The sequence below is a fragment of the Chiloscyllium plagiosum genome, chromosome 19 (assembly GCF_004010195.1).
Source record: "Chiloscyllium plagiosum isolate BGI_BamShark_2017 chromosome 19, ASM401019v2, whole genome shotgun sequence".
NCBI lineage: Eukaryota > Metazoa > Chordata > Chondrichthyes > Orectolobiformes > Hemiscylliidae > Chiloscyllium > Chiloscyllium plagiosum.
This window is the reverse complement of record NC_057728.1, coordinates 40,792,040-40,817,744: the sequence shown is the minus strand read 5'-3', so window position 1 is coordinate 40,817,744 and position 25,705 is coordinate 40,792,040. Positions and strand designations below refer to the sequence as shown.

Below are 25,705 nucleotides of genomic sequence, written 5' to 3'. Positions count from 1 at the left end.
ACATAGCGAAGCTATTATAAACTTGTCATGCTAATCAACCTGAAACCTCGCAAATAGTTTTAAAAAATGTTTCCGTTGTAATGCTGATGGAAGCCCATTCATTTAGGAGTAATATATTTGGTCTGATTTTTAGTATTGCTAGTGTGGAATAGATCTTGATGCTAGTTTTGTGATGGACATATCACATGGTATGTTTAAACTTTTGCATTGATGTTTCTGGTTTGAAACCTATTACAACTCTTCCATAAAACACTTTCACTTGGGACATTAAGTAATACTACAATTCATAATTCTGTCAATGTTGCAACTGTGATTGGACACTGTAGTAACTATAATGAAGTCAGTCAGGTGGATGTCATAGAATACGAGTTTCCTGGCTAACAGATGTAAACAGGATTATCAGAGGTTTCATTGACTCTGATAGCTAGCTCTGAGGAAGCCATGTATATAGTCAAGTACTATATACATGGAAGTAAAGGGTGACTTGGTGACGGGATCCCAGCCTCTAAGAAGATATTTCAGTGGAGACAAGAGAAAAAAAAATACGCTCCAGAAGAAATTTGCTGACAACGGTCGTCTTCGAATTGGAGTAAGCATTTCCACCAATTTGCTTGACTCATTTGATCCTGCCGTCGAAGAGTGGGCCCAGTTTGTGAAAAGCATGTGTTACCCTTTCCGGGTAATCAGGACATCAGGACAGATAAAAAGCAGATGTGGATACACTCTGCTCCATTTTTGAAGAGGTTTTGAAGAGCTGCTATTTAAAATTAGGGATAATACAGCATTCTAAACCTGAAATATCAAACAGCTAGAAGGACATGGGCAGAAAGTTGGTTGGAACACCACCCATCACTTGCAAGTTCCTCTCCAAACCACTCATCATCTCGATTTGGAAATACATTACCATTCCTCCAGTGTCATTTGGTCAAAATGCTGGAACTCCCTTCCTAATAACATAGTCTATCAACACTGCATAGATTACAGCAGTTCAACAAGGCATTTCATCAAGTGCAATTTGGGACAGGTAATAAATGCTGTTCCAGCCAGCAACACTCACATGTTGTGAAAGCATAAATTAAAAAAAAAGGTGCAGAGATTGTACTGGCAGCACCTCTTGATCTGCAACAAAGTGGATGGAGGACAGTCTTTGGGCTGTCAGGAGGTGAGTTACTTGCAGTAGGATTCCCAGCTTTGCACAACTTTTTGTAACTTGCGTAACTCTGCAGTAGTGTAAAACAAGTTACAGCAACTTTGAAGTCTCCGCAGCTCTCCTGTTTTTATTTCCATCATCTTAAAATTGCCAAATTAAAACATACATAAAGCAAAGTTCAAATAAGGTTAGAATAGAAGTGCTGTGAACTATTTCTTCTGAAAAAAGTAAATATATTTTCATGCAAAAAAGTAATACCACTTGTAATACTAACTGAGGTACATAGAAAAAATATTAAGGTGGGAATAAGCACAAAAAAAAATTCCAGAAGTGTCCCTCAAAATAAACATGTTGAAATTTAAAATTAAAACAAGAAATTACACAAGTGGGGACATGACTATCCTTTGCAAATTGAAATAACTGCACAGAGGCTGGTATCCGTCACCAAGTCACCCTTTATCGACTTGTGCACAGAACACTGGGTATGGCCAGTCAGCTTGGTGTCAGTGTCCTGAACTGAGGACATTCTAAACCTGATTACATTTTTCTTCTCCCTTTTTTCAAATTTTATTTTTTTTAAACACCCCCACACTGCCGCCTAACCACGGTAGTTCTCATATTTTCCCCAGCACCCATGTTGCGTGTGTATAGGTGTGAGACACAGTGAAAGACAACAGGTTTACACATCTTTAATCAATTTCCACCACCAGGAACAAAGGAAACATCAGAGTGGCCAGTGACAAGCAGTGCACCCTTCTCGTCAAAAAGCAATGCTACGTGGTGAAAAAAAGTGAAGGGGAGGATCCCCTGATTACATTGGTCAGCAGGGTTTTCCTGATTGGCTCAGGTTGACAACCCCAATCAAGTACCTTGTAGTCAATGAGATCCACTTGGTTCCAATGACTATATCCCTTCCTCACAAGACCGGGGATATCGGCCTGGTTGTTCTCCTGTAGCTTTTCCTGTGATGTTTTCACCCAAGGTGCGGCTCCTCTGACTCAGACTCTGACACGGGTGGCAATGTACCAGACTGTAGCCTGCTTCTTGTGGCCAGAGCATCTTGGGAGAGTCACCTCCTCTGCATCTGGCAGTAATGGTATCGAGGCTGCATATGTCTCAGACTCTGAGGTTCCCTTGACACTAGATGGAGGGGGAAAACCTACAGTTTCCTACAGGCCTTCTGCATGTTCTGAGGGCTCAGGGATGTTTTGCTCCTATTTGCGAGGTAACAGCTTTCAGGTGATACACATATTTGTTCAGGACCACTTCACCTACCCGCACTTTGTAAGTCATGGAACCTGAATTCTTGTCAACCTTGCCTTGTACCCAACGTAGGGATATTTCCATATTCCAGCACCAAACTTCATTCCCAAATTAAAATCTCTCTCCTCATTAAGAGGAGGCACATAACCAGTATTGGCATTCTTGCAGCCGTTTCACTCCCTGATTTAATGCAGTTCCATTTGTTAGAACAGTATTTCAACGAGCCACCACACACTGCAGCACAGAGAAACTATGAAGGGCAGAGGAAAATCACTTATATAGTGTATTCAAAAAGAATGGGTACCCAATGAACACTGTCTGCCAATTTTTCAGCAACAAACCCAAACTGACAGGACATGTCCAGAAACCCTAGCCACTCTCCCCTACATCAAAGACAGCTCGGAAATGATTGCCAGACTACTCAGACCTCTTGGCATCATGGTAGCCCACAAACCCACCAACACACTAAACCAACAGCTAATGAACTTGAAAGACACTATACAGACTAAAAACAAACTAATGTCATTTACAAAATACCTTGCAAGAACTGTAACAAACAACATTGGACAAACAGGCAGAAAACTAGCCACCTGAATACATGAGCTGAAAATGTGTTGCTGGAAAAGCGCAGCAGGTCAGGCAGCATCCAAGGAGCAGGAGAATCGACGTTTTGGGCATGAGCCCTTCTTCAGGTCATGCCCGAAACGTCGATTCTTCCGCTCCTTGGATGCTGCCTGACCTGCTGTGCTTTTCCAGCAACACATTTGCAGCTCTGATCTCCAGCATCTGCAATCCTCACTTTCTACCTGAATACATGAACATAACTAGCCACAAAATGACATGACCCACTCTCACTACTATCTTTAAATACAGATAAGGAAGGACACCACTTTGACTGGGACAACACATCCATCCTGGGACAAGCCAACAGAGACAGGTGTGAGAATTCCTAGAAGAAAGTGAGGACTGCAGATGCTGGAGATTAGAGTCGAGAGTGTGTTGCTGGAAAAGCAGAGCACGTCAGGCAGCATCCAAGGAGCAGAAGAATCGCGTTTCAGGCACAAGCCCTTCATCAGGAATGACGCTTGTGGGTCGTGGTTGAGAGATAAATGGGAGGGTGCTGGGGTTGGGGGGAAGGTACTTGGGAAAGTGATAGGTGGTTGAAGGTGAAGGAGTAGACGATAGGTTGGGGGGGGCGAGGGGAGTGATGGACAGGCCCGAAGGCGGTGCCGAGTTGGAGGCTTGGGACTGAGATAATGTGGGGGGAGGGGAAATGAGGAAGCTATTGAAATCCACATTTACCCCGTGTGGTTGCAGAGTCCCAAGGTGGAATATGGGGCATTCTTCCTCCAGGCATTGGGTGGTAACAGTTTGGCGGTGGAGGAGGCCCAGGACCTGCATGTTCTTGACGGAGTGGGAGGGAGCGTTGAAGTGTTCAGCCACTTCAATTTCCACCGGGTGGAAGGGTTGGTGGGTACGGGTGTCCCAGAGATGTTAATTCCTAGAAGCATGGCACTCCAACTGGAACTCCATCAACAAACACATTGACTTGGATCCCATTTACCAATTCCTTATTAAAAAAGAACAGGAAATGACATCACCACAGGAAATGACATCACCAAACCCAAGGAAACCTAATCACATAAATAAAAAGCGGGCCATATTACTAGTGCTTCACTGGACGCTCACTGACGATGTTACCTAGTATGGTGATGAAAGGTCTGAAAATGAGCTTTCCTGCTCAGCGAGCAAAGTTACATCCTTAATCAAACTATGTTTTTCCAAACAGTCATAAATCCTACCTCTCAGGATCATTTCCAGTACCTTAAATTACCACAGACATAGGGATTTACATTTATCAGTCGTACTCCCGTGGAGAGTGAGGACGCAAAGATTGTATTACCAGAAACATGGCAATCTTATTCTTTGCTTCTTTTCGGAACCTCAGATATATCTGGAGATTTATCTATCTCGATGCTTCCCAGAATTTCCAATTCCTTAATATGTTCAGACCTATTACCCTGTCCAGGGTGTACAGCATTGCCTTAGCTTTCCTTGATTATTTTCTACATCTGTTCGTTTATAAATAACGGTTGGCTAGATGCAGAATACTAGGTTCAATCCCCTCACCAGTTCACGGACAGAGGGTTGCTACGTTGCTTGATGTACAATGGTATTAATTTGAAACTCAAAGTGGTGATATTGGTGAGACTTGAATTGGGATCTCCCGATGCAGGGGTAGTGACATTCTGACGGCGCCATTGGGCCGCCCGCGGGTGAACTCACCTGAAGTTAACTCCACCTTCACGAGCCGGGAAGTGGGAGGGGAAGCAATGTGCTGGAGCGCACTGCGCAGCCGCGGTGAACTCTGCTGGGTGAGGGTGAGTGGGAGGGGCCTCAGCTCCAGGGAGACACACGGCGGCGGAGGCCTCGCTTCGGACAGAGAGAATCTCACCCCCCCCCCTCCCTCACACCCAAGGGAACAGCCGGCTGAGTGCAGCCCGTCTCCTCCCTCCCTCTCCCCTCCACCCGGGGTGAGATACGGCGCAGAGAGTGAGGTGGAGCCGGGGGCTGGGAGCCGTGGAACCACAACGGGCGGCGGCAGCGGTAGCGCGGGAGTGAAGGCCTCAAGATGGCGAGTGCCTCCTACCACATCTCCAACCTGCTGGAGAAGATGACTTCCAGCGACAAGGACTTCAGGTAACTCCCTCCTCCTCTCTGTCTCGGGATGCAGCTCCGGCGGGCTCCATCTCTCTGAAGTTTGCGCGGGCACAGCGGAGTCCGGGAGAGCTCCTGGCTCAATGAACGCCGCCTCCCATTCCATGTGCCCTGGAAGGATTCACAATGTGAAGGCCTCCTCCTTCTCCTCTGTCCCTTCCCTTCGTCCCAAGCCTTCAGAGGTTAGCGGAGGGAGCCGGCCCCGCGCTTTGCTTGAATAAGCCCCAGTGCCTTGGTAGGCAGTGCACATGTTCCCTGTTTGGAGCCTGACTGTTTTTGAATGCCAATTTGCAGTGATCCGTGTCTCCGAGAGGGTGATGAGGATAAGTGTTTACTCACAGTCGTCGATCTGAGCTCTTACAGGCTCCACCAACTGCGGCAAATTTAAGGTTTTGAAAGCCGCATCGAGTATTTGAAGCTCTCTCAAACCAATTGAAAGTCACCGGTACCATAACATTCAATCATCTAATTATAACAAAGCTTGTGACGAAACAGCCATGATTGATTTTACATGTTTAAAAGCAACGTGTTTTGTATTTCCCAGCAGTTTTGCCTTCTTTCTCCTCCTGAACCTCCCCCAATCCTATTGCAGGCTGCATGGATACTTGTCACTTTGCGTTCTCTCGCCCAAAAAGAAAATTTATTGCGGTGTAAACTAGCACTAAAGTGTTACTTCAATATTTGACTGTGCATAGTTTTGCATCTAGTCAAATCTTGTAAACTGTTGTACACAGACTTCAGGAGAGGTTGCAGTTATGAGTTGGAGTCCCTAACTTTGGTGCTGAGGTCACAAATAGTACCTGAACTTACACTGACTGAAGTATCGAAATAGCATCAGATGATTAAGGGTTTTTTTTTAAAACAATGTTATCCTGGAGATATGACAGTTTTTGGATTTTAACTCTTGGAAATGTGGTGAGCGTTTTGCAATGGTTGGTAAAGGTTCTCCCACAGTAGTGCTGAATAAGAAGAAATATAATTTCAACCCAGCAGGAAGGGAGAGATGATCTGTATTAAGTGATGCATTTTTGTAGGGAAAGGGAGTCAAGATAAACCACATGAAATAATTTTTAAGATGATCAAAGGGTGACCAGAGCCTTCAGGAACACATCTTTAAAGGAAGCATGATGAGTTGACAATGCTGTTAAACCAGTCATGATTGGTGCAAAGATAAAATTATGCGCAAAGCTTATAAATCATTATTGGGGCCTTAGCTGGAGTGTTGTACCTAACTTTGGGCAGTATTCTTTTGGATGAATGTCAAGTGGGTGCTGAGAATCACCACAAGGGGTAAAGTTTACTTGATCTTGTTATAAAGTCATGCAGATGTACAGAACAGAAACAGACCCTTTGGTCCAATTTGTCCATGCCGTCGAGATACCCCAAGCTAATTTAGTCCTATTTGCCAGCACTCGGCCCATATTCCTCAAAACCCTTCCTGTTCACATACCAATCCAGGTAGATGTCTTTTAAATGCTGTAATTATACCCTTAGGTCCTTTTTAAATTTTTCCTATCTCACCCTAAACCTATGCTGTCTAGTCCTAGACTCCCCCACCCCAGGGAAAAGAACTTGTCTATGGCAATCCATCTGTCACAGGTACATTTATTCATAACAGTTTTAGTAAGAGAGACCACCTTACAGATCTTGTGGGGAGACTGCATATGTACACAGTGAGAGCACCCTCCATCATGGTGTGTGGTGTTACTAATGTCTTAAATGGGATAGATTCAGAACAGGTCAAGTGATACAATCCAAGAAATGCTGAAGAACATCAGTAATGCTGAGTTGTTTTCTTGAAGGTGGCCTGACATTTTTCCCACCGTACCATTACCAACAATACAAAGGTCTATTGCGAGAAATGTACCTATATTGAAGTATTTCCTCCTTTTCCACAGCATGAAAAATCCTGACATTCATTTTGCTCAATTGTCTACTTCCTGAGGAATTCCTGAGCCACAGTTTTACCTTTAGACCTTACAGGCGAACCTCTGAAATTGCACGACACATCCAAGGAAAACGTCAAAGGCAGTGTCAAGAATGCTTCATTGCATTCATCAACCTAACCAAAGTATTTCCCTCAGTAAATCATGAGGTTTTGTGTTCCAAATTTTTAGGTTTGAGATAAGTCCTTATGATCCTGAAAATACTTCATTATGATGTGACTGCAACTCTCTTGAGTGGAAGTCTGCAACAATTGACTTCAAAATCTGTACTGGGGTAAGCCGCACTGTTGTAGCCCTCTTAGACATACAATCAACCTGTCACAGGCTTTTCACCTCAAAGATCTGGTGCCAGAACAATACTATTTGGGGGTAAATTTCTTTGACCTCAATGCCAGAACTGAACTAACCACCATAAAAATAACATGATTTACAGTTTGTACATCCTGCCATATTATTACCCACTCTGCACTAGATTTGCAATGTACTTTAAATATCTTAAATTCTGCATGCAAGTAATGTGACCTGTCCTTGTCATCAAAACAAACTACTCAGCGAAACGTTCTATGTGCCATAAGTGTTGATGGGAGACTCTGGAATATGTTGAGCACTGGAACCTAGACTCTGGAATATGTTGAGCACTGGATCCTTGACAGGCGTTGCAGTAGCATTTGTTGCTACAGCTCTGTCCTGCAGTCAGACTAGGACTGTGTATCAGTATTATACTATTGAAGTAATTTCATGAGCAATGTCTTTGCATCTTTCCAGACTGAATGGAAGGACTATCACACAAATGCAGGTGTCTTCCTTGTATGCAGCTCCAGAAATGTTTGTGTAAATCTCCTGTAATATCACCTTTGGTGGGCCAGCTGTCTTCCACTTCAAGTCTTGTTTTTCAAGTGACCAGAGTCTCAGAGAAGACAAATATTTGTTTTCAAAGGCATTCACATGCTCTTCTGAGAGCACAGCAGCATTGACCATAAAGCTGTGCTGCACTTTGAGTCACAACATCTTAATGATGAGACAGAGTGGTGGCAAAGAAGGAAACAAATCAAAGCAAATCATGTACTCCAGATCAGACTAAGCTCATGGGGCTATATGCCCTTTGTGCCCATAGATCTGAGAGTTGAGAATTGGCCTGTTGAATTATGAAGACTTATGGCTGAAATTTGCAACACTAAGTAGATCGTGTAGAATCAGGGAACAGCTGTTCACGAAGGCAACCCAGTTATTCCCTAATGCAGTGCTATACACAAGAATTACACGATGCTGTCATTAATGGATCAGATCAGAGCTCTGCAGTTCTGTCCATTTAGCTGTAACTGTTAGGTTATTTAATTGTCAACTAATGGGACGATGTTCCTAATTTTTGATGATGGAACCCAGCATTTGAGTGCAAAAGACGAGGCTGAAACATTTTCAATTGTATTCAGCTAGAAGTGAATGGTCATTGATGTATCTCAGCCTCCTCTTTGTCTCTACTGCCAAAGAGGCTAGTCTTCAAATAATTTGATCCACTCTGTGATATGAAAGAGCAGCTTAATCTGCTGGATATAGCAGAAACTTTGGGGTCTGACAACATTGATTGCTGTATGTACTTGCATTATGGAGTGGAGGTACACCAAAGGCTTGTTATATTGTTCCTGGAATGAAAAGATTTAGCTAAGATGAATAAATGAGTAAATTGGGTTCATAATCTCTGGAGTTTAGAAGAATAAGAGATCTTATTAAAACATTGAAGGTTTTTAAATGACTTGCCAGAATAGACAGAGATTCGTTATCCAAAACATGAAGCTATAGTCTCTGAATAAAGGGTTGATCATTTTGGGTTTCAGATCAGCAATTTCCTCACTTGGTTGTGAATTTTTGGATTGTCTGCTTATAGAATTGTGAATATTCCGTCATTGAGGCAACAAATTTAATAAATATATTCAATGAATTGTGGTAGCCAACCAAAGTGGAGTTAAGGAAGAAGATCAGTCATAATGAGTGAGGATACTTGTTTGAGGTCTCCTCCACTTTCTTCTGTCATTTAATTGTTTTCCTATCTACAAGATACAAGTTAGATGAGAGATGGAATGTTATTGAGTCTGAATGTATGCTGTCCTGATAAAGCCAATAAGGTTCCGTTATCCAAGGCAAAGGAACATACTCGATGGCACCCCTTAAAAACCTTAAACATTCAGTAACTTCACCACCAGCACATAGGCATGTACCATCTACAAGCCCCATTGCAGCAATTCGGAAAAGCTTCTTGACTTCTTCTACCTAGAAAGATTGAGGTAGTACGTCTATGAAAATGCCACCACCTGCTAATTGCCCTCTAAGTCGTATGCCTGATTTGGACCCATAATGCTAATTTTTTATTGTCACTGGATCTTAACTGACAACTGCCTTCCTACCAGCATTGTGGCTGCATCTACATTCTGTGGACTTTGAGTCAAGAGTGCAGGTTAGGACCATCTCAAAGACAGTTGGGGATGGATAATGAATATTGGCTGTGGTAACAGCCAAATCTCTTGAACAAATAATAAATATAAAGGTCTGTGTGAGTGGTTGGCATTCAGGGTAAGACACCTCTTTTAAATGGAGGGGATAGAGAAGCTAAGTGGAGATTTAAGAGGTGTTCAGAAACATATGTGGTTTTGGTGGCGTTGATGGGGAAAATGGTTTATTTTAGGAGGAACTTTGGTTACCAGAAGAGATTCCAAATAATTCCAATTGAAGAGGGAGAGAAGAAGAAATGTTTCTTGAAGGGAGTATTTGTACTGCAGTACTTGGAAAATTGTTAGCAGATTAAAGAGTAACTTTCAAAAGGGAATTGGATACTTAAAAGGGAAAGAACAGTTGAGTGGGACCAACTAGATGGGTTAAAAATTAACTTGTCAAATTGCATCCTTCTCTGCGCTTGGTGTTGAGATTGGTCACGAGAATACACTGGAGGGGTTGCTCATCAAATGCACCTTTATTGGCAAATTCGTTAAATTGCTCTGTATTATCTGCACCTGCAGCAGAAGCTGGACGGGGTTAACACATGGCAAGGAAAGTTCACAAGACAAATGCCAAAAAATGACCATTTCTGACAAACCTATGTATCACCTCCAGATCTCAAAAGTCTTGTGATCACTGAAAAGTTTGCCTTAAGGTACAAGGGCTGGCATGTGCTACAGAATATTTGACCTGCTCTGGTTGAGTGTCTGATTACTGGGGATCCCCAGGATTTGGTTGGTGGTAATGCCATTGAATGTCAGGATGTTAGTTAGGTTTTTTGTTGGTGATGGTCATTGCTTAGCATGTGTCTTATGAATGCTCCTTGTCACGTGTCAACCCTGTCGAGCTCTTGCTACGTGTGAATGCACACTGCTCATTATCAAAGGACTTGCTAATCGAGCTGAACATTCGTGGTCAGCCAATGTTGCTATTTCTGGTCTTATTGTGGGAAGCAGTGACTGGGGCTGAAGGTGATTGGTCTTAAGGCACCATCTGAAAGGATTTCTGCAGTGGTGTCTTGAAACAGATTATTGACCTCCAAGTACAGCGATCATCCTTTGTACTTCTGGATTTCCCTTGATTTCCAAAGACAGCAGTTTAACATGGCACCTAGGTGTCACATGTCAAATGTTGCTTTGATGTCAAGGGCAGTCACTTTTTTCAGCTTTTGTTCATACTTCGATCAAGGCTATATTCAGATAAGGGAGAGAACTAGGAAGTCTGTGGGAAGGAATTGCATTTCAGTTGCTAGGTCAAATGTATTTCTTTGATAATGTCAGAATCTTTGTATTTTATTTGAACTGGTACATAATCGGCTTTATGCTTTGAGATACCCGAGGTTTTATTTCTCGATTGACAAGAGTAATATAACCAAATCATTATCTTTATATAGGTTCTTGCTATTCGTGAAATAATGCAGTTGGTCACCCGTTTTGTGTCATTGCAAAAATAAGCATGTACTGTTGAGTAATTACTAACAGTGGATTAATACAAAACTCGTAACAAAATTAATTTCATTTGTATAATTTCCAGATTTATGGCAACCAATGACTTGATGACAGAATTGCAGAAAGACTCTATTAAGTTGGATGATGACAGTGAACGAAAAGTGGTTAAGATGATCTTGAAGTTACTGGAAGACAAGAATGGTGAAGTGCAGAACCTTGCTGTTAAATGGTAAACAAAAAATTCATCTGCTTGTAGAATAAATTGGTGCAGATGTAGATTTATTATAATTACTGTTTCACCTGTACTTACCAATTAAGTATGGAAGCATGTCAGAATTATTTTGCTCCCAGTACTTAAAGTACTGCAACTTTATTTTTTTATATATTGTTATCATCTCCCTCACTTGAGAGCATTGGCTTTTGGGTTATGATTCAGGTTGTCATTGTCATTCAGTACCAAGTGTGTATGTACAGGCCATATTTTATGCAAGACTTTTAGAGAGGAGCCCTTTATGTTCTGATTGGCATGGAGGGATTGTATTCTGAATGTAAAGTGAGATCATGGCCTACCCCAGATGTTTCCTTACACTAATTGGTAATTCTGACCCTGACATTCCTTCTGAAGAAGGCAGGTTCTTCAGCTTTACCTGTATCATTCTGAACCTTTGAAATAGGTGCTGCAAAATACCAGATGATGATGAATAATTGTTGAAAATGGCCAACTTGTATCTTTGAAACAATACAGGTTTTTGCCTGGAAAATGTAGGAGGTGGAGCAATATAATCGCTAAATAATTTTCTGAAGGTTATAACACAAAGCTCATTACTTCATGGAAAACATCAAAATCAAACTACTTAGCATACCTGTCAAATTCATTTTCTTTCTAAAACACTAGTTGTTTATTTTAAAAAAGCTAGTGTTTCATTATTTTTGCTGAATTTCCCATTGTTTCTATTCGCAAATTATTTTCTTTCCTTTACATCGTAACCTGTCCTATGTGCACTTGACAACAGATACATGTTATCGCTAACAGGGCACCTGTCCAAACTGTTGTACCTCTGGAATAGCAAGCTGAAAATCAAGCTCCCTTAGTCCCAGGGTGAGCAGAACAATTAAAGATTTTAAAAAGTATGCAAGATTCTCCAATTTACCTGAACCATCAGCATATAACTCTACTAGTTAAAACTCTAAACCCCATTATAATTACCCTTTTATACCCATGCAGACGGTTGAGGTGAAAACACATGGGTGAAGGAGAATGCTGGGAAAGCAGTTCAGTGGTTCCTGTTCACAAGGTTTGCTGAGATAATTCAGCTTCTTGATTTTGTTTGCAGGAGGTTCGAGTTTCACACTTACAAAGGCCTCTGACTTAATTAAAAGTCACAGATGTATGGCAACTACTGAGGGGAAAAAAACTTGTTTCCTTCAGGTTTACATTTCTTTTACTGCAGAGAAAATTGATACAGCTTCTCTGTAACTTGTTCACTACCCTAAGGCGTTCAGCTACCTGGGAGCCAGCTACACAATCATTGACAGACAGAAGGCCTTTGGTTTATGGACTAGTGACCAGTTATTGATGACAGTCGGTTCCTTGCTACTGGCTGAATCTCTGTGTATACACTACTTGTGGCTCCAGCTCATCTGCACGTTTCCCCCACCTCATGAGTAGTAACCTAAACAATACAATGAGTGTCGGGTTACTTGTTTTCAAAAGATGTGGTAATCCCTCATTTAATGCATGGTTTTTAAAAGTTCCATTTCTCATTTCAGTCCACTATCTCAACCAAAGGCCCAAAAAAAAAGTATTTACAAAACAACAGCAGTACTCCCATTGCATCTACTTTTGCTAAGACCCGAAGTTTGGATTTTCCCTCCCTAAATACCTCAGTTTCTGCCGCCACCCCACAACCTTTTAAGACACTGCTTAAGCCAATCTCAGACTAACATTTTTATATCGACCCTATTGTGTCTGCATGTGGCTGAGCATCAAACTTTGTTTGTGTTCTGGTGAATGTTCTATCACTTTTAAGAGTACTTTATAAATAAGTTTTATTATTACATAAAATTTTGGCTCCTTAAATCTATGCCCTCTGATTGATGATCTAGGTTAAAATAATTGGAAGAAGAACCAGAGGAGATGAGGAAATGTTTTCATTTGACACAATAAGTTATTTTGATCTGGGCTGCATTGACTGAGAGTGAGTAGAAGCAGATTCAATAGTAATACACAAGAAGAGGTTTGGGTAAATATGTGAAGGGGAAAAAAATTCAGTGATAAGGAGAGAGAGTATGGAGTTTGATTAATTTGCCAGTATTGCCACAGAGCTGATAGAACATTTGCTTCAATTGTCATGGCCACTCTAATGCTGAAATGTAGTATATTAAGTAGTTTCAGATTGATTGTGGGCATGTGTTTGTGCAATTACTGCATTGTGTGCCAGAGTTTCCAGAGTACAAGTATGCATTTAAACTGTTATCAGAACTAGGAGCTAGCAACTAGTGCATATTACAAACTGTTTCTAACGATAGAAACAGACCACTTTCTGTAGAGAAAGTTACTTGGCTGCTGACTGCAAAATTCAAGTCATTTAATTCAAGCTTTTTATACATTTTATGTCGAACAGAATAACTGATTAGCGCATACACATATGCTGAAATATTATAAACTTAATTAAAATTCTACTTCTTGAAATGGGAACATATGAAATACGAATGTAAAATGTATTGATGCAAGGTTGGTCAATTACTATCACTTCAGTACACCATTTCAATCCAGTTATATCACATTACAAGGCATAATATTGTTAGGAGATTTTAACAGTGATGTCACAGCTTACAAAGGGAGGTTCTTTTCAATTTTGTGATTTCTGAAGGTTTCTGTTTTGAGACCATGCACCCATTAGAAGAGCAGGACATCATTGACAGCAACTTCTAGATTTTTGTTTGTAATTCCATGTTCATGCCAGAAGTTGCTGTCAGTTTCCCAGTGTGGGGATCTCCAATACTGAGCTAATAGCTGGAATAACAGCCACAGAATTTGGACCACCATTTTTGATATCCAACTCTGTTGTTTTATTGCAAAATTTGTTGACACACAAAAATGAGTAAGATCTCTGTGAATGTCTGAGTGACTGCTTAGGAGTCTTAATAAAGCGATTTAACTATGTGTATACGTTATAAGGGATATAGTAATATCAGTTGGCCTGAATAATGGTGAGTCATATTTAATGTGCACATTGAGTTTAATTACATTATATATAGTATTATGCTTTGACTCAGCACAACAAAACATTCACCTGTACTTGTTTAATTGAGCAAGCATAGAAATATAATTTACTGATCTACGTCTAATGTGCTGTTAAAATAATGATTGCACAATATGGCTGTACAGTACATTTTGTGTTGCGTGTAATGATGAGCCAACTTGCCATCGGCAATCTTATACATGTACATGTAAATATACTTGTAATTTAAAAAAAACTTTTCACTTTTAGCCATAGTATTTTATAATATAGAAGAAAGCCAAATGACCTGTTAAGGATATACTGGAAGCTACACAGATTTTATAGTGATAGCTTGTGTATGCTTGGAGGAACTTATGGCAGGAATGTGTTTGATTTAGTGTTTGACAAACCTTTATAGTCATTACTATCGGCACAATTGCTTTAGAAGTAAAATTATCAGTTTGGTCAATCAGTTCAAGTTCACCAATAGCAATAATCACAGACATCATAAGGAAATAGTAAACAGGTTGTGGAAAGTGCAATCTCTCTCTCATAGATGTGTTATGAAAATGTGTATGCAGCAGATTTAAATATTAATTTATCAGGAATTTAGTTTTGAATGTCTCATGAAAGCTCTGTTTAAGCATGTCTTTCATACTTATCCTTCAGCCTTGGTCCATTGGTCAGTAAAGTGAAGGAATATCAGGTGGAAACAATTGTGGATACATTGTGTACCAATATGTTGTCAGATAAGGAGCAACTGAGGGATATTTCCAGTATTGGACTGAAAACCGTCATTGGAGAGTTACCTCCAGCTTCTAGTGGTAAGTTTATATTTTGAAGGCGGAGGGGGGGAGGAGAAATTGTCATTATAAAGGACACTGGAAAGTATTCTCTGACAAGATAATCAAGAAAGAAAAATAGGGTTTTTAAAAAAAAAGAGTAGCTGGAATATAAACAAAGTTTTAAAAGTATGTTTTTTAAAAAGTAATTTATGGAGAGAGCTGGCAAATTAATAGTAGGAAGTAATGTTTGAACATATATTGTGCATCTCTCTTCAGTGTAACAATATAAATAATATCCCACAAATTATGAAATCAGATGGAAGGAAGGAATGTAGGAAATGGTACTGAAAACTTAATAGAATTAAAAGTTGTGTTCCTCTGGTCTTGATGGACTTCATCCTAAAGTTTAAGAAGAAGTGACGTGAGGAGTTGTGATGGCTTTAATCCTCTAAAATCACGTAGATTCTGGAAATTTCCCATCACATTTGAAAGTAGCAGATGTAAGTCCAACATTCAAAAAAGGATAAAGCAGGAAACTACATATAGTTTACCATCTGCTATCTGGAAAATGCTTGAATCTATTATTAAGGAGGTTAAAACACTGCACTAAGAAAATATCAGTGCATTATGCAAAGTTGACATGATTTTGAGCAAGTGAAATTGTGTTTGAATCATTCTTTAGAATTTTTGAAGGAAGCAATGTTCTACTTGACTTAAAAAGGAACCTGTGAATGTGATGTTCTTAGATTTCCAGATGTCATTTGACAACAAAGGTTAAAAACTGAAAGAACTGTGGATGCTATAAATCAGAAATTAAAGCAGAAATTGCTCGAAAAGCTCTGAGGAAGGGTCACCGGACACGAAATGTTAACTCTGATTTCTCTTCACTGATGTTGCTTGACCTGCAGAGCTTTTTCAGCAACTTCTGTTTTGTTTCTGACAATGAAAGTTATTGCACAACAGAAGAGGTCATGATATAGGGGACTTGCATATTAGAATGGACAGAAGGTTTGCTAGTTAGTGGAAAATGGTAGGTATATTGGAATGAGAAGAAAAAAAAGCAAAGAACTGCAAATGCTGGAGATCAGAAGCTGGAAAACCTCTGCAGGTCCGGCATGATCTATGGAGAGAAAACAAAGTTAATATTTTGGGTCCAGTGACCCTTTCACAGGATGAGAAGAGGTTGTCTTAGGGGTAAAGTTTGGACACATTGTATCTGTATTTTCCAGTGCTGAGAAGAACGAGAGTTAATCTTATTGAAACATTTAAAATTCTGAGAGGCTTTACAAGCTGGATGTTGTAAGAGAGACTAGAACTAGGGAGCACAGTTCAAAAATAAGGATTTTATTATTTAAGACAGAAAAATTGGTGAGTGTCATGTATAGTTCTCTTCCCCAGAGAGCATTAGAGGCAGAGTCGCTGAATATTTTTTGAAGGCAGAGCTATAAAAAGGAGCCAAGAAAATACATTGGGGTCAGAATCCGTTTCAGGTGACAGACTGCTTTCTCCAGGTCCTAACTCGTATGTTTGCTCATATGAAAGGGTACATAACAAATTTGTGACCCTTCACTTTAATTATTTGTCAGTGGATGATTATGTTAGCATTTAAATTAGCAATCTCTCAATTGGATCTGTTAATTGCTGAGTGAAAAAATTAACATATTTTTCTGTATATTAGCAGAAGTCCAACAGCAAAATAATTAACTAACCATTGTTTAATAATCTTAGAATTATGGATGGCAGCTCTTGATAGTTGAATTTGGACATGTTTAGTGAATAAATTTAATTGACAATGTAAATATGTGAAAATGGTTGATGATTTATGTTACAATAATTTAACATTAACTGGATTGTAAATTTGCAGTTAAAATCTGTGTCTGAGATTGAAATAAATTGCTTCATTTAATTTCTGACTGGGTTCTTTAGATTGCTGACGAGTTAACAACAGTAAAATATTAGTCTGAATATTTTGACGTCTTTGCTTGTAGAGTTATGACACAAGGTGAGGAAAAATCTTTCATCCAAAGGGTGTTGGGAATCTGGAACTCACTGCCTTAAGGAGGATAGAGGCAGAAGTCTTCATTACCTATTCCAGAAGTATTTAGATGTGTACTTGTAATGCCAAACGACATACAAGGCTGGGAAATGGGATTCAAATAGTTACTGGTTTTGGTGTGAATTTGATGGACTGAAGAGACTTTTCTGTTTTGTAGATCTCTGACTCTTATGACCGTTTGGCTTGTCAAATCCATTATTGCTGTCTATTGAATAATCCAATCTGTTCCATCCTTGTGGCCTTGCAAATTTACATATAGATTGGACATCAAATTTTCTTTAGAAATCATTGATCACCTCTGTTTCCACCACCCTTGGAAGCAGCATTTCAAGTCATTGTGGACAGAAGTTAGTTCTGAGTGAAAGAAGATCTTAGATAATTAGAAACCTATCACAAGGAGATGTATATAATAAAAGATAATTAGATGAAAGCGTGTGACTGAGAGGTGGGCTTAAAAAACATTTAAAATTACGACCAGTACTTGATTCACTTTCCATCATGTCTTCCTTATTCAGTTTTTCTGTTTAAAATTTTTTTACATTTAATTGTAGCTATCTTAAAGATACTTTGTTGACCAATGAACTAACTCACCCATTTTTCTCATTTTTGCAAGTTCCAGGTCACCTCTGGCTAAAAAGCAATTTTAAAGCTGTATTGTGCCATTTAATTTGAAAAGATGTGACAGTGATGTGACAGTGAAAAACTATTTTTGCATCCAACTGTGTTGTGGAGCCATATGGCATGGAAACAGCCCCTCTGGTCTAACCAGTCTATGCCAAATATGATCCCCAAACTAAACTAGTCCCACCTGTCTGCTCTTGGGCCATATCCCTTCAAATCTATCCAAATGTCTTTTAAACGTTGCAATTGTACCCGCATCCACTAATTTCTTAGGAAATTCATTCCACATGTGAACCACTGTCTTTAAAAAGTTTGCCTCTCATGCTTTTTCTATTTCCCTTTCCTCTCACCTTAAGAATGTCACCCCAATCTTGAAATCCCCCATCCTAGGGAAAAAGACAACTACCGTTAACTCTTTACCCCTTATTGTTTTATAAACTTCTATCTGATTGCCTCTCAACCTCCTACGTTCCATTGAAAATGGTCCCAGTCTATCTACCTTTTTTTTTTAAAAAAATAACTCAAACCTTCCATACCTGGCAACATCCTGGTAAATCTCTTCTGAACCCTCTTCAGCTTATTAATATCCTTTCTGTAACTGGGCGACAAGAACTGGACACAGTCTTTCAGAAGAGGCCTCACCAATGTCCTGTGCAACCTCAACATGACTTCCCAACTCCTATACTCAAAGGACTCCGCAATGAAGGCAAGCTTGCCAAAAACTTTTTTTTAACCACCCTATCTATATGTGACACAAACTTCAAAAAAAATGTGCCTGCACCCCTAGGTCCCTTTGTTCTATAACATTACCCAAACATCTTTCAATGACTGGGTGTATTTTAAAACACATTCTTGTTATTTATCTGAGATCTGTTCAAATTTGTATTTGTTTACTAGGATCTGCTTTAGCAGCTAACGTTTGCAAAAAGATCACAGGCCGCCTCACAAGTGCCATTGCGAAACAGGAGGATGTCTCTGTTCAATTGGAAGCACTAGACATCATGGCAGATATGCTAAGCAGGTAATCGAGTTTTTGTTGGAGGCCAAAAGAGCAAAATTCACCCAGCACATACTTTAGCAATAAACAGGGAAAATAGACTGAGCATAACCTAATTATGTCAACGAGATTAAGGCAAAAGCACAGTTGTGAGAATTGTGCTGAAGTTCACAACAGTACTTATGAGGCTTTTGTCTGAATTACACATTTAATTTTCTGCCTTACAAATCTCTATACAGTAAATCCTCTCGGCAAAATCGCTAATTGAGAATTCATCTATCTGTGGCAAAAAAATCAACATTGGACAAAAATTGCGTATCCACCATTTTTTTAACCACTTTAACCTATTTTAACGAGCTTTGTACTCATGAATTTAATCTTTCATGGGGCTTCTCAGAAACAGAACCCTTGTGAATATGTCAGTTTAATTAGTCCAGTGTAACATGACTTGTGAAATAGCCATGGGGCAGGGAAAATGTGCAGAAAAAAAAAGTGGATGGTGTTGTTTGGGACTCAGCACAACAGCAAGTTTTACTAAGCTTTGCAGAAAACTAACCATTTTGAATTGTAGATCAGTAACCTTAAATGAGCTTGTGATTAAAATCAAAATTGATAAGTAGTGATAAAATAATGAAATGTAGCACGGAGGCTTAATTTGATGAAAGGGAGAATTTGTAAAATGAAACAATCTGAAAGGATTAAAATATAATTTATAGCAAGAAAACTGTACAGACGAAGCTGGTAACCTTTTGCTATTTCCTTTCTGTATTTTCCCAACGCTTCTAACTTGTACTCACAACAGAAGTGCAGTTTATTGAAGAGATCCTGTGTGACCTAATACCGTGGCTTTACTTTTAGCAAGAATTCTGACTCTGAGGTGTCCAGTCACATTCAATCCAACAGCTGGTAGCTTTACATGACTGCTTCTTGAACCAAACACACACATGTTCGAACTTGCTGTTCTTTGAATATCACAATTGTTATTGTGATGACATATCAGTAGGTTAAAACTAACCTATGTCCTGACAGTTCATGCATGTTAAGTACTGTTAATGTAATAACTGCTCCTTAACTATGGTATATAACACCCAAACCACCTCTGTGATATAAGCCACCGCATCCTGTCATTCCAATCAATGGTAGGGGGAGAAATAGTGACATAGTGATGGTGTCACTGAACTAGAAATCCAGATGACGGGTTAATATTGAAGGGGTGTGTGTTAAAATCCCACAATGGTCATGAAATTTAAATTCCATTCATAATTTGAAATGTACAGCTAGACTTAGTAATGTTGACAGTGATAAACCATCATTGCTGTAAAAAGCCTGTCTGATTCACTAATGTCCTTGGGTGAAGGAGATTTGTGGACCTTACCTGATATAACTGACACTCTTGGCTGACTTCTGAAATGGCCTAACAAGCCATGTTCAGGGGCAATTGGGGACGTGTACCAATGCTCACATCCCACTAACCCATAAAATAATCAGACCACTATTTTTGTAAGGTATAGAGTTAATAAAAATAGTGTATTCAAAATAAGAGCCATGGGGTTTTTATAGCATAAAAACAGTGCTAGTCATCCAGTATCTATTCTAATCTGATTTTCCAGCATGTGACCTGTATCCTTGAATGCTCATGTGTTTCAAGTGGTCATCTAAATACTTCTAAAATGTCTTGAGGGTTCCTTACTCTACCATACTTTGAGATGGAATTCCAGATGACCGCCACCCTTTTGGATTAAAAAAGTTGTCTTCAAATGCTCTCTAAATCTCCTTTTTTTTTAACCTAAGAACTGTGCCCTGAATGGTGACATCACATCTATTCTATGGTGTGGCAACCAGAAATATGCACAACTCCTAGCTGTAGCCTAAAATAACAAGACTAACATCATCCCATTCATTCTTCTTTGGAGCATATTTCTTGCCTTTTAAGACTTTGAGATGTAAGTCTGAGAGTACTACACATGACACAGTAATTGGAAATATTTCTGTTGACTTCACAAGTAAATTGAATTTGAAAATGTTGGTTGTCTGTCTGGAGCATATGTATTGAAGAATAAAACAAACGGAGGTTTTGAAATAAAATCAGAAAATTTTGAAGTAACTTAGTGGCTCTGGCAGCAGAAGTTGCGAAGAGTGTTTGGACTCCAAACATCAACTCTTATTTGTCTATCCACAGATGCTGCCAGACGTGCTCAGTTTTTCTAGTGCTTTCTGTTTTTAAATGCATGGAAAACTTAAGCAAAAAGCTTGACAGTGTTGATTTTAAAAAAGGCCAACAATAAAGTGGAATGCAATATCTATAGAGTGATGAACATACATGTGTACCTTATCCTCTATATGCGTTAATGTTTGCATCTTGTATTGTTCTAATGTTGACTAATTGATTTAAACATTGTAGCTTGGTCCATTTTTGAAACTTTCATTTTAACTTCACTTATTCCAAGATTGTTCCCTTTGTGGTGCAGGGCAAAAAGGACCGTTACTATTGTAATATGTTGACCAGTACTTAGCTTTTTTGTCAGACCTGCTGCATTCTAGAATTAAAAGCTAACTTAAATTCTGTTTAAACAAAGATAGTCATTTTAAGTTCGAACTATAATTGGAATTTTGCATTTTATTTTTCTAGGCAAGGAGGTCTGCTGGTTAATTTCCATCCATCAATTTTAAACTGCCTTCTTCCTCAGCTTACCAGTCCCCGACTTGCTGTTCGAAAGAGAACTATTATTGCTCTTGGTCACCTTGTTATGAGTTGTGGAAACTTGGTCTTTGTTGATCTAATTGAGCATTTGTTGACCGAGCTTGCCAAAAATGAATCCATGTCTACAACCAGGACTTATATTCAGTGTATTGCTGCTATTAGCAGGCAGGCAGGGCACCGAATAGGTAATGTAAATTTGCATTTGGAGTCCCTTTTAAAATGTTTTTGCTAATTTTTTTAACGCTTTTAAGCAATTATTTGAGAGAATTTTTGAATTGTTATTGATTTATTCTTTAGGTGAATACCTCGAGAAAATCATTCCATTAGTCGTTAAGTTCTGCAGTGTGGAGGATGATGAACTGAGAGAATATTGCATTCAAGCCTTTGAGTCATTCGTAAGAAGGTAAGGTGCAATGTCGGTTATATTTTAACTTAAAAAGAAGTTGCAGGGAAAAGGTCATTGATTCAATAAACCTTTGCCTAAGTACAAAATGTGTGCTACTAAATAAATCCATTTCTGGAATTAAGGATTGTGTTTGACCTGTTGTCTATCTGTGAGCAGGAAATACATCACACAGTTTGTATCCTTGACTAGCTGAACCGGTATTTTCTGAACACTTCGGTGTTGGAACTAGATTTTATTACTTCGCAAGCTTAAGTGGAATATTTATTCAATGACTATGTTTCGTAGGTGCCCAAAGGAAGTTTTTCTTCATGTCACAACCATTATTAACCTGTGCCTGAGGTATTTAACATATGATCCCAATTACAATTATGATGATGATGAAGATGATGCTGCGATGGAATCTGAAGGTGGAGATGATGATGATCAAGGTACAGAACCTGGAATTAATACACTCTTATTTTATATAAAGTTGTTAATGGGGTAAACTTATGTAAACAAATATATATCAACTTGGATTATTTGGAGAGTATACTTTTGTTCTTGTAGAAGAGTTACTACTTGTTAGTTAACAGCTATAAATCTATCATTCTGGAAAAGGTACTTAGAATCATAGAATCCCTATAGTTTAGAAACAGGTCATTTTGGCCTATTGAATCCACATTGACCCTCTGATGCGCATCCCACCCAGACCCACACCCCCTAACCTATCCCTCTAACTCTGCATTTGCTATGGCTTATCTACATAGCCTGCACATCCCTGAACACTGGCAATTTAGCATGGCCAATCCACCTAACCTGCACATCTTTGGACTGTGGGAGGAAACCGAAGGACCCAGAGGAAACCCATGCAGACAGTCCCCTAGGGATGGAATTGAACCTGGATCTCTGGCGCTGTCGAGCAGTGGTGCTAGCTATTGAGCCTCCTTGATGATGTTGATATTTACCCCGTCCTTCGATAACTCAACAATATTAGTGATATATTAGATATGAAACAATGAGAGTCACTGGGTTATTTTAACAGTTGGTGCCTTGTCTCATATGACTTTCATTTGTGTGCTGTTTTCCAGCATAGTAAGTCCTAAGTGAATTTCTTTTTATTTAGTTGTTTAATCTATGATCACTTTTGTTTGAAAGGCACTCAGTTTTTAATATCGTTTACTTGACTAGGGAGCGATGATGAGTACAGTGATGATGATGATGTGAGCTGGAAGGTACGACGTGCTGCTGCCAAGTGTTTAGATGGTGTTGTCAGCACTCGCCATGAAATGCTACCAGAATTTTATAAAACAGTATCGCCTGCGCTGATTGCCAGATTCAAGGAGCGTGAAGAAAATGTTAAAGCTGATGTTTTCCATGCATATCTCTCGCTGCTCAAACAGACCAGGCCTGCTCAGAGCTGGCACCTTGACCCAGATGCAATGGAACAAGAAGAGACCCCTTTAGTTATGCTGCAGAATCAAGTACGTTTGACAGTGGCTTATGCTATTACAGCTGTTATCTTTTTGTGACTTTATTACAAATTCTCTTGCCAACCTGTATTGATGTTGTGCTTGGGTACATTGCCTTTTCACACCTATTGTTCTGTCATCAAAATCCTGCAATAATTTTAAATTTATACACTTTTCCACATGGATGTCTATATTGTTCCATATGTGAGCCCCCTTAATGTTAACTCATTCTTTTACTTTTAGTTTGTTTTTATGTAAAATTAGATAGAAGACCATGAGCAGCAGTCTAGGTTTGTTGACAAGTTTCGTACATTGTGTGGTCAGTGTGTGTTGAGTGCAAAAAGTATGTTTTTCTCATTTGGATGAAGAATATGCTCTCTTATTTGAAAAAAAAAATTACAGATTGTATTTAATTCTTTAGAAGTTTTATATAGTGTTAAAACTGATTGTTATTGGGGGTGAGATTAGAATTCTGGTCCTTAAATAATTTTTCTCTGCATTTGAGCTCAGTTTGAAAGACCAGAGTGCTTTTTCCTTCTAAAAGATGATTGTACAGTGGAGGTTGGTTAATAATTTGTGGTTTATTATATAATACTTGGATCCAAAAAGTGAAATTTTATCATAACTAAATAGCATTAATAAGTTGATCCTTATTTTTCTACTATTTTAATTAGCAAGATGAAGGTTTAAAGTGATATTTACCTCTTTGGGAGCAGTGAGACCGTATTCTCCTAAGTGAATATGTGGTTCATTTGAAATGCTACGATGTTGAAGCTGGGTATTTGATTGAACATTTTATCTTTTCTGTTACTGCTTTCAGATTTTTTTTTCTCAGTCAGTTATATGGTATTCAAGTCGCTAAAGAGTGTGGCATGAAAGCATAATTCTGAGCCTGCTTAAATCCCTTTCTTTAAAGGTTCCCAACATTGTTAAAGCTTTACACAAGCAAATGAAAGAGAAAAGTGTGAAGACCCGTCAGTGTTGCTTTCACATGTTAACTGAGCTGGTGAATGTGTTGCCTGGTGCTTTGACTCAGCATGTGCCAGTTCTTGTTCCGGGTAAGTATTGATGTTTTTTCGTCAGTTTTGCTGCAGTCTGTGATTTTTGTAAGCTGATGCAGTAAATGTGTTTATTTAAAGCTATAAGATAGAGTTGGGAAATTTTTTATCTATGGCATGGGGAGACAGTGGCACAGTGACTATTTCACTGGAATAGTAATTCAGAGTGTGAGTACAAATTACTACAAAGTAGCTGATGAGGTTTAAATTCAATGGAATTGATAGTTAGTCTCTAATAATGATGAGCGTGAAACTTTGATTTTGTGAAAACAAAACTGGTTCACTTAAGTCTGTTATGAGAGGAGATCTGCATTCCTTATCTGGTTTGGCCTGTAAAGAACGACAGATTCACAGTTGTTGATTCATAACTGCCTTCAAAATGGCCGAATAAACCAATTAGTTCCGGGGCATTTAGGGATTGGCAACACACCTATTTTAGTAGTGATGCTCAGATCCCTTGAAAGAATAGACCAAAAAAATTTTCAGAATTTGGCATTTGTGACTTTAGAAGTCTAAGTTGTTTAGTAATCAGCCAGTTCTATGTCCAATGAATGACAACCTGACAGTTTCAAACTGTCCCTGTCTCTCTCTGTGTCTGTCTGTCTCTTTCTCTCTCTCCCCCTCTCTGTCTGTGTCTCTCCCTCTCTCTGTGTCTGTCTGTGTGTGTCTCTGTCTCTGTCTCTCTCTGCCACTACCCCTCCCCACCACCTCCCACTCCAATCTCTCTTCCTTTAAGATACTCCTCAGCCTAACTCCTGGACCAAGGTTTGGGTCACCAATGCAATTTTCTTTGTATATGATCCAGTATCAAATTTAACTTGATAATCCGCAAATTACGAGCTTTAAACTTTTTGCAGAGTTATAGGTGCTATCTAATACCTTGTTCTAATATGTGGTAGTTTAGAAATGCAGAAATAGTATATTAATAGCTTTTACTCAAATTCATTTTTCACTAACCACCACTCTTTATGAGTACTTTGACCAAACTCAACAATTAGGCCAAGGCTTATGCTGTCAGAATCGGGCAGACAGAAAAAATGTCATGAAAAGGCAAATTAGTGCAAAGCAGAATTAGGCTGGGTCAGCAAAGGAAGGAAGAATAGAAAACTTTTTTTACATCTGGGATTAAATTTCTTACAAAGAAAAAGGAGAGAATGAGAGCGAGGCTCCCAAGCTGAGTCTCTAACCTCAACTTTACAAACGCTATGTCTATTTCCATCTCTGTAACACTATCCGACTTTGCTGTCTCAGCTCTTTTACACTGAAACATTCATGTCTTTGGTACCTCTGCACTTGATTATTCCAATGCACTTCAGCAATTCTGGCTGTTCACTTTTCTATGTCTTCTCTCAGTCAATTCTGACTCTCTCTCTCTGTCTGTCTGTCTGTCTCTCTCT

The 25,705-nt window shown here is 39.2% G+C and overlaps 1 protein-coding gene across 1 annotated transcript in view; it reads left to right on the top strand.

Annotated features, from left to right (window-relative positions):
* Positions 1-4,782: 4,782 nt before the first annotated feature.
* cand1 (cullin-associated and neddylation-dissociated 1) overlaps positions 4,783-25,705 on the top strand; it is a 32,601-nt gene continuing 11,678 nt past the window's right edge. Inside the window, exons 1-9 of the mRNA XM_043709633.1 lie at positions 4,783-5,113; positions 11,098-11,241; positions 14,906-15,060; positions 18,596-18,719; positions 21,325-21,581; positions 21,694-21,799; positions 22,088-22,230; positions 22,970-23,262; positions 24,167-24,308. Coding sequence (XP_043565568.1) covers positions 5,046-5,113; positions 11,098-11,241; positions 14,906-15,060; positions 18,596-18,719; positions 21,325-21,581; positions 21,694-21,799; positions 22,088-22,230; positions 22,970-23,262; positions 24,167-24,308 — 1,432 coding nt within the window. The 5' untranslated portion in view covers positions 4,783-5,045. The remainder of the gene's footprint in view (positions 5,114-11,097; positions 11,242-14,905; positions 15,061-18,595; positions 18,720-21,324; positions 21,582-21,693; positions 21,800-22,087; positions 22,231-22,969; positions 23,263-24,166; positions 24,309-25,705) is intronic.